A 12829-nucleotide genomic window follows, 5' to 3' on the forward strand; every position below is an offset into this window, starting at 1 on the left:
AGGTTTTTCCTTTATAGCTGGCAATACGTATTTTCAGTTTTTGCGTATATTTTCTTTGAATGTTGTGAGGGTGGTTCAGATTTGTTTTTGACTTCAGACTTTTATCCCCCCAAACCCTCATAAGTGCCAGAATCACAAATTATCTCTGTATTTCAGAATATTATTCCTCTACTTGACACATTTTCCCATCACCATTACACGACACTGATACAGGCAGCATGGAAGGATGTAGCCTGGCCACATAGCCAGCTGAACACACCAAGCTTCAGTTCATGTTCCATGTTGAATTTTTGCCATCTTAAGTGCTCCTGCAGTGGCCCAGATAAGTGAAAACCACTGGGAGCTAAGTCTGGACTCTAGGAAGGGTAGTTCATTATTTCCCAACCCCAGGTTGCCAGGATTGTCATTTCAAATTTGCCATATGTGGCTGCACATTATCATATAGTGCAGTGATCTTATGTGACAGTTTCCCAAGCCTTTTCTTGTGAGTGACTTGGTGAACAGCATTGCAGAGCATTAGTTGTTGCACCCCATGGGAAGAAATCAATTTGAAATCACCCCTCTTGAATACACTGCTATGATTTTGCCAGCTGATGGCTGTGTCTTGAACTTCTTGGGTGTTGGAAACCCTTTGCGGTGCCATTCAATTCTGGACTGCTTTGATTCTAGAGTGAAGTAATACACTCACATCTTGTTGCAAGTCACTGTTTACTGTATATATGCATTTCGCTCTATTTCAAACCAGTGCAGATTCTTGGCAGACGCAGTGACACACTGTGCTTTATGGTCAAATGTTAACATCTTTGGAGCCCACTTTATGCACACCTTCTGGAATAGTAAGTATTTATGAATAATTTTTTCTACACTTCTGAACTTAGGGGTATGGAGTAGCATAGGTGGTTGAGGCACTGTGCTACAAGCTGAAAGGTCGTGGATTCAGTTCCCAATGAGGTCATCAGATTTTTCAGTTGACCTAACCTTTCCAGCCACACTGTGGGCCTGGGGTCGACTCAGCCTCTAACAGAAATGATTGCCAGGAATCTTCCCAGGGATAAAGAGTAGCTAGTATGTAAGGCTGACGACCTCACCGCCATCTGTGAGCCAATTGTCTGGAAAGTGTGGGAACCTTGACATCTCAGAACCTATGGGTCTCCACGGCCTGTTACTGGGATAGCTTTACCTTTACTTTACACTTCAAAACCTACACATGTGTTGGATGCAGTGGCACACAACATGAATCACTTATTATACAAAATCAGCTCTTCATTGTGACAGCTGTCAGCTGAGTGTGAGCATGTGGTCAGTTAGCAGTTTCTTCTTGGCCTTTGATAACTTGTTACACCAATCATGTGCACACTAGTATCACTAGTATGTGAACTGTTCTATATAATGTGCATGTAGCCTCTGTAGAATTTCAGCCGGTTAAACTTTCTGTTTCACTAGAAATTTTATGCCAGCATTGTGTTACATTTCAAGTGACAGGGTATGGCACCATCTTGTACTTTCCCTAATACACAGACTCAGGAGGCATGGTCGTGTATCAAGAAGTGAGATCATTCTTTCTCCCATCCACTGTGAAAAGAATATTATTATTCTGATGCTGATATCTTTCAGAAAAACTAAAGCCCAGGTCAGCATTGAACCACCTTCATATTAATACATTCATATGAAAGTACTAGTGCATTGACACCCTCCTGTTAGGTTTGAGTAGAGGATTCCTGTTTGCTGCCAGCGATTACAACCAGTTGCAGGTAATTATGTGGCCATGTGCGTGACATATCTGTGTAACAAAGGGATCCATTGGCTGATGCCTCAGTGCCCACACAGGCTGTTTTAATAACCTCTGCTGTTTTGCCTCAAACAGCCTCTGAATGGCTTTCGTTTGATCAAGGCTCTCAGCACAATCCTTTAGCCACAGATTATTTTGTGGTTTATATTTTTTAAAAAATTAATTTTGTTTAAGAAAGCTTGTAACTTAAAGTGTAGCCAGACGATAGCAGAATGTTTTTCTGATATATGCCATAGCAGCATCAGAGGTTTCTTTTTATCTAACCAGCAACCAACATTATCATAATATGTGACAGGTAAAGTTGTTCCTGTGCTTAGCTGATTAAGCAATACACGATAAAGACATATGAGGGAGAAGATGTATACACCCACGTTTTCTTGACCTCAGCACTAGATGGAGGTGAGCGGTCAGCTTCACACTTTAGCCACTTTACCACCAGGGAAAGAGCCCCCAATATTCATTGGATAGAAGGCTGGGTGGGCTCCAGAGCTGGTCTGGATGACATGGAGAAGTGAAACTTCTAGACCCTACCAGGACTTGAACTCTGACCCCTCGGTCATCAAACCTTTAGCCAGTCACTATACCAACTGCTCTATCCCGGCTCTATCATGATATGCATCATATATTCACCCAGGCATATGAAACTATGTACACATTATCTCCGTCTCCAGTTCAAGAGTCAAGATAGCTCTGGTGAAAATTGTGCAGTTCATTAGGACCTTATGTTTCTAATAATTCCTTTTCCTGAACATTAATGTTTTGTTGTGCAGATTTTGTACTATGTAAGTCAGACTGAAATGTGGTGGTCAGAGACCAACAGTTTTGAAATTTAAGTAAAATAATACCTTGTGATGTACTGTATGTCAAAGTGTCTGTTAAGAGGTGGTAAAATGAAGGAAACTTCTTTATTGATGACACTGCATGAGAAAGAGGAATGATGTAATGAATTAAGAATCTGGTATTATAGTGGGGAAACAGAGGAGGAGACTAAGACATACTGTTCTCTTTTTGTAGGAGAGGAAGAGATCCATCCAGGAATATGTGAACAGATCCTGGACTTCTTCACCTCCCTGTTCCGGATAATAAACAGATCCTCCTACATTGGAACAAATATCATCATGATGGTGAGCACGTTTGGTTTTGTATTGTTTGTTTCCCTGGTTTCCCCATTAAAACTCTGTCTGTGCTTGCAATCACTTCATCACCCCAGAGGACTTATAGTCTGCTGATAATGTCAAGCTGTTATCACTGTTGTCATGGCTTGTTTTGTGCCTTCCCTTTTAATGTTTTTGCCTTCAAGTGCAGATGTAAACCCAGCTTCAGCTCCTCATGTATGGTAGACTGATAACTTCTCTAAAAGATACATTTCTCTTAAGTTATGAACTAAGTGTATATACATATGACAACTGAATTATCATGCAGGCTTGGAGTATTACATATCATAGCTGGTTGACATTCGTGCTGCTGCTCTGGGCCAGCATCTTGTGGATTTTCCCCAACCAGCGCCACTCTATGATGAGGTGTTCGCCTTTCCTTGTGGTGTATGCCATATTCCTGCTTCTGGCTCAGTATATATATGGCATGGACCTCACCAATGATGAACTACCAGACAAAGTGAAGGGTGTGAATCTTCGTCAGATAGGTTTCACCAGAACCACAAAACTGCCATGTGAGCCTCTCTTTGTTAAGGTAATGCATTGCTTCTCTTTTATATCTCAACTGTATCACACAGATTTTAGACCTGTTTGCACTGAATTAACGTTCTTAGGTTTCAGTCTTTAACGTAACATAATTTCCAACTGCTCTTTAGTGGAGAGAGATGATAGTCATTGCCGTAAGTGAAAATATTATTCACAAAGATAAGATTCTTCCTTGAAAGTTATTGTTTATTATAGCGAGAGTTGAGCAAGGGGGTTTTGCATACTCGTCTTTCAGCAAACTTTGGGGACCTCCCCCTCCCCCCATTTCATTCTGGTGACTGCTGAAGGCAGAGAAGTAACCAGGAATCCACAGAAGATGTCTGGAATGACTGGCCATAAAACTGTGGTTGCACAGCAGATAGTGAGGGAGTCAGAGACAAGTTGCTGAGTAGTGAGGTTGTGTGTGACCAGTTCAGAGAGAAACTAAAACAGGGCATGCTTTGATTCAGGAAATTAGCTAATTGCTGACAGAGGCAAGACATAAGAAGAGGACAGTGGAGTAGTGTTGTGGTAGTATGAAGACAGACTTACCTCATCATCATTAGTGGCTACCGATGGGGAGACAATAACTGTTCCAAGTAACAGTAAATGCTACAATATTGTTGATAATCTTTATATGTGAGGTATATCCATTCAGTTAAATTAAGTGCAAGAAGATAGCAATTATTATTAAATTTCAAATATCTGCACATTAAATAGAAGTTATTGCTTCATTCTTCACTACTAAAATTTTAGGATGATTATCTCCAGCACTGTCTGACATCATTTGGCTCTACTGAATTATCCTATAACATATAAGTTCATTTTACTACAGATCTTTTGTATTGAGAGTGACACCAAACGTGTCAAATTCTAACGAGTATGAAATTAAACTTTTTTGTTCCTGGACTGGTTTTTATGTTCCGTGTGGTAACAGTAGAAGTTTGGCAGTTACATCTATTTGCATGACTCATTAATATTTAAATATGTAACATCTAATTGCTATCCTAACAGTTTTTTTTTTGGTGACGCATGTAAAATGCCAATTTTGCTTTAGTCATATAAATGGGCAGCAAGCTTTCAGAACAGTGAACTGATCATCAGTTCTGTATCAGTTTGAAAAATCTATACAAAAGTGTACAAGGTGTCTAGGTTTAAAAAATATGTTCAGAAGTGTATGAGGTGTAAAGGTTTGAAAAATCTGTTCAGAAATGTTGAAAGTATCATGTAACTGAAGATGGTGATGTATAAAGATCACAAGCTCTTAAATGGTCCAAGAGGCTTTCGGAAGGTAGAAAAGACATTAACAATGATAAGAAGTGCATAAAACCCAAATATTCTGATTGGAGAATGGAAGAATTGGTTCTAACAAGTAAAATAAAGAGACAGAAAATCATTTGCAGAGGTTTTGACATATTCAGCACCACAACTTGATCAGCCATTTGCTGTCTTGGTAACACCATTAGATTTTAGTGGATGGACTATTTCTTTTTTCTACTTCAGCTTTCTAGTATGAGGGCTGTTCGGAAAGTAACCTTTGTTTATTTTAGGCAGCTGATACAGGAGTGGGGGAGAGCTCGCACATAATAAGGTAGCATCATGTGACTCATTGCCCAGTTAACCATCACATAACTGGTCACCTAGTGTTTATTCTTGTCTCTATATAGTCACATATGATATATCCTGCAATTGATAATCCCAGCAGCTTGCAAAATTTGCTCTGTTACCAATTTTCTTCATGCTAAAAGCATGAGTGCTATGGAAGTCCAGCATGAGTCATGCATGGCGGTTTACACTGAAAGTGTAATGAGTGAAGGAACTGTAAAACAATGGCATTGAATATTCAGAGATTGGCAAACAAATGTTCACAATGAAAAGTGAATCAGTCAGCCATCTGTAGTGAGTGATGGACGAGATCTTGTTCAAAATGTTGACCAAAAAATTTGTGAAAAATGGCGCTTCACAATTTTGGAACTTTTGTGTGAATTTCCACAAATCTCATGCATTGTTCTCTATGAGATTATCACAGCTAGGCGAAGTTATCACAAATTTTGCGAAAGAATGGTTCCAAAAATGTTCATGGGTGCACACAAAATACAGAGAATGGTTTAGGCTTTGACATTTTTAGAGCTACACCACAAAGATGGTGATGAACAGTAACAGCTGATGATAATTCATTTGTGAATGTTGAAACCAAAGTGCAGTTAAAGCAATGGATGTACACACATTGACCCAACAAGCAAAAAAATTTAAACAGATGTTGACATGCCAGAAATCTGATGAAAACTGTTTTGTGGGACTGGAAAGGAGCACTGATGGTGGAATTCATTCAACAAGGTGCCACAATAATGTCACAAGTATACTGTGAAACAGTAAAAAACTGCATAGGGACATTCAGAAAAAAAGGTATGGAAAGCTGACATCCAGTGTAGTGCTCCTTCATGACTGTGCATCCATATAAAGTTGCTTGCACTCGAGCACTGCTGGAGCATTTTAACTGGGAGTTGTTTGACCACCCTCCTTACACCCCTGATCTTGCTCTGAGTGACTGCCATATGTTTACTTACCTGAAAAATTGGTTGGGATCACAGCGCTTCAACAGTAATGAGTTGACGGAAAGTGCAAAGACTTCTTTGACACAGACATACCAAAAGTTATTCCCCAATATGACAAGTACCTCAGTTCCGGCAAAGACTGTGCTGAGAAGTAGCTTAAGTATATACGAATTTTTTGTATATAATATTTTTTTTTCTCATTGCCTGTTTGTTAGCAGCTCAGCTGAGGTTACTTTCTGAATAGCCCTCATATTTCATTTCATCAGCTAGGAACTGTGATTAAGTTAAGAAGAAAGTATTGTTTAAAGTTGTCATTAAGTTTGGTATACCCATGAAATGAGTTAGGTTAATTAACATGTGCATAAATGAAACCTATGTTAAAGTCTATATAGAAAAAATGTTGTCCCATACATTTTCTATTCCAGATAGTCTGAAACATCACCATTATCTTTCACCTTTGTTTAAAACACACCATTAGGAAGGTTCAAGGAAATCAGGAGGGATTGAAATTAAATGGGACACATCACTTCTGTTTAATGATGTTAATTGACTGGACAGTAATATAAATACCATAAATAAAAACACAAAATTTCCATTAGATGCTAATAAGGATGTTGGTGTAGAAGTAAATGTAGAGAAAGCTAAGTATATTTTGTTTTCTCACCAGAATACAGGATAGAATCACAATATGAAGATCCTTTGAAAATGTGGCAGTGTTCAAATGTTTGAGAACAGCACAGCCAAATCAAAATTGCATTGATTGAGAAAATAAGAGCAGATCAAATCTGTAGAATGCTTGCTGTCATTCAGTGCAGAATCTTTTTTCTTCCATGTGATGTCCAAAAATTTGAAGAGTGAACTTACAAAACTGTACTTTGCCTGGTGCTCTATGTAGGTGTGAAACTTGGTCTCTCATGTTCAGGATGGAACAGAGACCAAGGGTGTTTGTGAACAGGGTACTGAAAAGAATAATTGGAGGTTGTGAAGTGACAGGAAGCTGGAGAAAACTGCATAACAAGGAGCTTCATAATTTGTGTTCTTCACCAGATATTAGAATGGTGAGATCAGGGAGCCTGAGATGAGCAAGGCATGTGATGGAGAAGAAAAGTTCATACAAAGTTTTGGTAGAAAAACCTGAAGGAAAGAGACCTTGTTAGAAAGACCAGTAGGAAGACCTTCACACTGTTTAAATTAATCTTACAGAAATAGTGTGGAAGTGTGTGACTTGAATTCATCTGGCTCAAGACAAGGATTAGTTGGCCTTTGTGAATGCAGTAATGAACCTTCAGATTCCTTAACATGCTGGGAATTTCTTGACAGCTGAGCAGGATTTGTTTATCAAGAGGGACTCTTCTCTGTGTAGTTAGTTTGTTAGTTAACTGAGATCTTTGGTCAAATCTTACACCAGCATGCATCTGGTTATGTGTATAAGCATGTTTCACAAAATGTCTTTTGATGATTTAAGCTAAGATTAATGAATTATCGTATTTTAAACTTAGCAGTTTCTGAACTAGATTTGAAGGTATGCTGGATCAGCAAGAACAAAAAAAGCCACATTAGTCAAATTTCAAAACATATTTCTATCACATTGAGCTGTAGAAAATTGATATAAAGAGTAATATTAACCTGCCCCTGTAACAGGCCGTGAAGGCCCATAGGGATGTCAGAGGTCGAGGCCCCCACATTTTCTAGACAGTCAACTCATAGATGGCAGTAAGGTGAACACTATTATTACACACATCTAAATTATCCACCCCTCTTCAGTCTTCTGCAACATTTCTTCTATTAATTGGTGACATTATTTCAAGATACGTAAGACTCATATGATCACATATTATGTGTAGCCTGACAGTCCAATTTTTTCTTGCTTTTCATTTTTCAGAGTTTATATACTCTCTTCTTCTGGATAACATTGCGTCAGTTTATGCAAGAACGCTTTGAAAGACGCAACACATCTGCACTGGAAGACATGGCTGCACCTTTACAAATTACTGTTGGCCCTGCAACCAGAGGTAAGACAGGATTGGTGAAATAACTTCATAGTGTACATAATGTCCTGGACCTGAGAATCATTGCATGTGTTTGCAAGTGTTTTGTAGCAACATAGTGATGTCTGATTGCATAGTGTGGAGTCTGGTATTACTCAGAAGAAAGAATTCCATGATTTTATGGAACCTGGTTGTTTATTCTGTTCACAAAATCCCACCTTGTATCCCATACTTTACCAACACTTTTATCCCCTATTTCTCTAAGCTTGATTTTAATATTTTATTCCATGTATGCATAGGACTACCAGGTTGTCTATTTCCTTAAGGTTTCACTACCAGCACTTTGTATTGTGACATGAGGGCTGAAACTGGAATAGTGGAGCAAGAAGAGACAGCTGTTGCTACACAGCGGCACAGTAAACACCTGTCCATGCGTATGCAACAGTAGAACTGTTGGGCCATTACTAGGCAATGTGGTATTTTCTATGTGGTTCATGCCAAGGCTATATATATAGTAAGAGCCATCAGTAAAAGTTAGCCAGTCATGGCTTGGAAGTAGACATTTTGAGCAGTGGGTTAGGTGTGAGACAGTCACAAAATGTAACGATGCGAACAGAAGAGGACACTGTTGGGGTCCATTACCAGGCATCAGTCACTAGTGAAGACTAGAAGCCATAGTGAGATGTCTAGTGAGTGAATTGGTGAGAGTGTTATATATGTAGCTATGAGTTATAGGAGTTCAATAAACCAGTTACAAATCCAAACCTTGTGTCTAGTTACTGAATCATGACAGTGCTTCTCATGATCCCCATGATATCTAGCTCTCGTACCCATCTTACTTTAATACTTACAGATGGATAATTCAGAAGCTTGTCATTTTGTAGTTATCACTGTTCCCAAGTTAATTCCTCTTTCTTATTTCCAAATATTCTCTGCGGCACTTTGTTCTTAAACACCCTCAGTCTGAGATTTTCTTTTAAAGTAGAGATGTACAGTGCAGTAAAACAAAATTATACTAGTATGCAATGAACACTTGAACAGATGTGCTCTACAAAAGAAATTACAAATGACATGCTAACATGTGTGCTCTTCACATTATGTATAAGAAAAGAAAGTGAATCTAATGTGAGAAAAGAAGAGATATTCTTTAATTTCAGAGGTGTCTTATTTTGGATGAACTGAATAATTAAAAGTATGGTGAACACTTCTCTTGTAATAATCAATTATTAAATTAATATGCAGCAAGGACCCTGAGAGCTATACCAGCAGTAGCGTAGCTACTGGCAGGGCCTCCCTTGCTGGACAGGTCAAAGGGTAGGCATCAGAAGAAGAGAGACACCAAAAACGAAAAACTGATGCCGGAAGCAGCGTCATTGGCAGTGACTTGAAGCACAGAGCAAATTATGCTCGAGATGGTTCAAGTTCGTATAGCAATAGGCGTGACCAGAGTGGTTTAAACGGCTGTGGTACTGCGATGTGGAAAGCAAATGGAAAAACTACCACATTATCACTTTTCCTGGATAGTCTCTTTCCAAAAACAGAGATACCATGTATGCGAGATGTTTTCTCTGGAGTCAAAACAAAGTGGAAATAAGAGTCGCATTAAGTGGAGGAACTGTTTTGGAAGAGACTGTGGCCCTGTCATCTGACAGATTACTGATGATGATGCACAAAGCTGCTTTAAGTTGATAATTATTCAGATTTGCAAGTAATCACATCTATAGGCCTGTATTTAATGAATAAATAAAAAGCGAAACAAAACGGATTTCAACAAATTCCAAGAATTTATTCTTCCCCCTCCCCTTCTTTCTAATTGTGACCTTTTGCTGAAACGGTTGAATCGTTTATTTTCATGCATATTCACTCATTAGGATAAGGAATAAAAGACATTGACAGTATGATCAAGTGTAGTTAGTTAAATGTGTAATTATATACATATATATTTAGAAATTCTGGTGAGAGGAAGTTTTATTAAATTATTATTGAAAATGAAACTTCACTAATCCTGTAATATGTTCAGGAGACCATTATTTCATTGCTGAACATACAAATTCTGAAATGTACACACTGGGTTCCTGTTATTTGATTATTTTGTAAAATGTAGAGACAAATTGTATTCTGTATGCAATGTGTGTTTCTCTACAACTTTTGTTTGAAACAGTTTTCACTCTCATAAATGAAAATCAGTGGTTTTCAAGTTGTTTCGTTCTGCAGACATATAGACACAGAAGAGGTAAACTGAATAGAGGCTCTGTAAGATTGCAAATGTGCCTAAAAATATTTTGGTTCACTAGACAAGGTGGTAGGATATTTGGGTGAATTTGATGTTTTATAATGAAAATCACAGTCACAGAAAGCTGTAGCAGAACATTCAGCACCACGGTGAACTGTTGTTGCAGGTTTTTCAGGCACGGACGGAGCCAAGCAGTCAAGTCAGGCCATGAATTGGCTGGGTGACTTTGTTAATAACCTTCTGACCAAGTTCTGGATTTGGGTGGTTGCCATAATGCTCTTTGTGATAGGCCTTAGTGGCACTCGAATGACTGTGTATCGCATTATCTACATGGCACTCTTCCTCATCTTTGTACTTGTCTTTCAGGTGAGTGCATGAGTATTGCCAGCAAGGGTGTCTTTTTACACACAAATAAAAGTGGTAACTGGACATTTTGTCTCATTAAATGAGAACAGTTTTTGTCTTACTATAGTTAGCACCAGTGCATGAGGTGAGCTTATATGGGAGAAGTCAGATCAGGCTACCCTGCTGTCCAGTTACCTGTGTATTTCAGATTTACTTGGTTTTTGGACTTTGTTATTCATCCAGTATTCTAAAGACCTAGGAAATTCAATGTTCTGGAACCTGGATCTGTTTCCATCCTCAGGTGAGGGGAGAGACGTCTGTTGGGTCCCTTAGAAAGATCTAACCTCACTCGCTGGACCTAACAAAGTAGGTGTCTGCCCCCCCTCACCTGGGGAGAGAAACATCCATTTTCCAAAATTTTGTTCTCTGGTTCTTTAGAATGCCAGACAGTGGCCAAAGGCCAAAAACTAAGTAATTCTTGGTGTTAATTCACCATTGGTGGAACCCTTTAGAATCTACCTGCATGTTTCATATCAAAAACTGTTCAGTAAATTTTGATGAAATGTGATATTGGAGGTCAAAACTAAAAATTGTCTGATGAAATAAATTTTGATCCATACCTGTTTGTTCATATAATGTAACTCTCTACTTTAAATGAAATTCAAATAATACTTTTTATAATTTTCCTAAAAGTGGCTTATCATACATGAAATTGGTGTTTAACATAAAGCATAGGGCTTGTTAAGATCTACAGCATACTTCCGATTATGCGGAAAAGATGCATGAGTAATTGGAAAACACTGATAATCCAAGACCATTGTGATCCTGAAGTATAGAAATTTGGAAATATATGCATAGTGTTCAGTTTGCTTAGTTATTTAAGATCATAATACTTCCAGAAGAACTGAATGGAGTATAAATGTGTGTTTCTGTTTTCTCTACAACTTCAGTTTGAAACATCTTTCATTACAATAACTATTCAGCAAGTTATGCTTGAAATATATGCAGAAATGTATGTAAGTGTTCATGTAAAGTGTTTGTTAAAATTGTCTACTCTAAGTGGAAACTGAATTACTCAACAGTGTTTCATAAAATTCTCAAATATCAGATTTTGTGAAAAATCCATCTAGTGGTTGTTTTATTTATAAAGATAGAGGGATGGGGTCAGATGGAAGGATGAACTGATGAAACTTACTCAGTGCTCCACAGGATTACTAACATGCACAAACTGGATAATTTGTGCACAGATAATTGGGACTGTGCTGTATCAAGATTTGCAGGATAATGATTTTTGTTCCCATTGTATGTTGAAAACAGAATCTAGTAACTTTATAAAGATGACTTAATGATGTGTGTTACTATCTAATAGTGATGCACTTATAAAGATATTTAGACACACAGTATCAAAGTGAATGTGCTGTCTGGAAAGTGTATTTCTTGGAACATCTCAGAGTAAAGGAGATAAATAACGTGATTGTATATATGCTAGAATATTACTGCCAGTGTTATATGGCATGCTTGGCCAAGCTCTGTTATGGAATTGCTGCTTGCATAACAGTTAAAGGATTAGTACTAAAAAGTGGAATTAGTCTGAGAACTCTTTTTGCTTCAGCTCTCTTATCAAATTTGGCGCAAGTTCATGTATGGATTCTGGCTGACTGTCATCATCTACTCCATGTCCATATTAGTGCTGATCTACACATACCAGTTTGATGATTTCCCCTACTACTGGACTAACTACCTTGGAATTTCTCAAGAATTGTAAGTTACATGTTTATTTGAATTATAATCTAATTTCTTCTAACCCACTTCCCATATTTATGAAGACACAGAGGCTTGTATGAACATTTACCACAAGAGGCAAGCCCAACTTTGTACTCCCTAGATTTCTTGTAATCAGTAATACCAGTATGGTAACCATGCAGACTTCCTGATGTGGGAGTGAGACTTAATGTAGGGCCCTGTGATTTTTTGTGGGAATGGATCTCTAGAAAAGTGCAGATTTTGTCAACTTTATTTTTTTGCCTTTAAAACAGCATGGTAATCATGCACAATCTATGTTTTGCTTTGCACTTGGTGGCTATTACTGATGAACTATTGGAATTCGGACATGTGAAATATTGTATGGAAATAAAAAATTCTGTGTATGGAAATAGATGTGAATCTAATAAAAAATTCTGTGCAGAACGATTTTCAGAATAAGGAAAAATTATCTGATCAGTAGAAGGAGTCTATTATTG

At 38.0% G+C, this 12829-nt stretch overlaps 1 protein-coding gene across 7 annotated transcripts in view; it reads left to right on the forward strand.

Annotated features, from left to right (window-relative positions):
• LOC111864158 (piezo-type mechanosensitive ion channel component) overlaps window positions 1-12829 on the forward strand; it is a 288244-nt gene that overhangs the window by 99737 nt on the left and 175678 nt on the right. For all 7 annotated transcript variants that reach the window (XM_023851212.2, XM_023851215.2, XM_023851216.2 and 4 more), the window contains 5 exons: window positions 2804-2913; window positions 3212-3478; window positions 7906-8035; window positions 10411-10610; window positions 12202-12350. In XM_023851212.2, the coding sequence (XP_023706980.1) occupies window positions 2804-2913; window positions 3212-3478; window positions 7906-8035; window positions 10411-10610; window positions 12202-12350 (856 nt within the window). The remainder of the gene's footprint in view (window positions 1-2803; window positions 2914-3211; window positions 3479-7905; window positions 8036-10410; window positions 10611-12201; window positions 12351-12829) is intronic.

Source organism: Cryptotermes secundus, unplaced genomic scaffold (assembly GCF_002891405.2).
Source record: "Cryptotermes secundus unplaced genomic scaffold, Csec_1.0 scaffold1647, whole genome shotgun sequence".
Taxonomy (NCBI): domain Eukaryota; kingdom Metazoa; phylum Arthropoda; class Insecta; order Blattodea; family Kalotermitidae; genus Cryptotermes; species Cryptotermes secundus.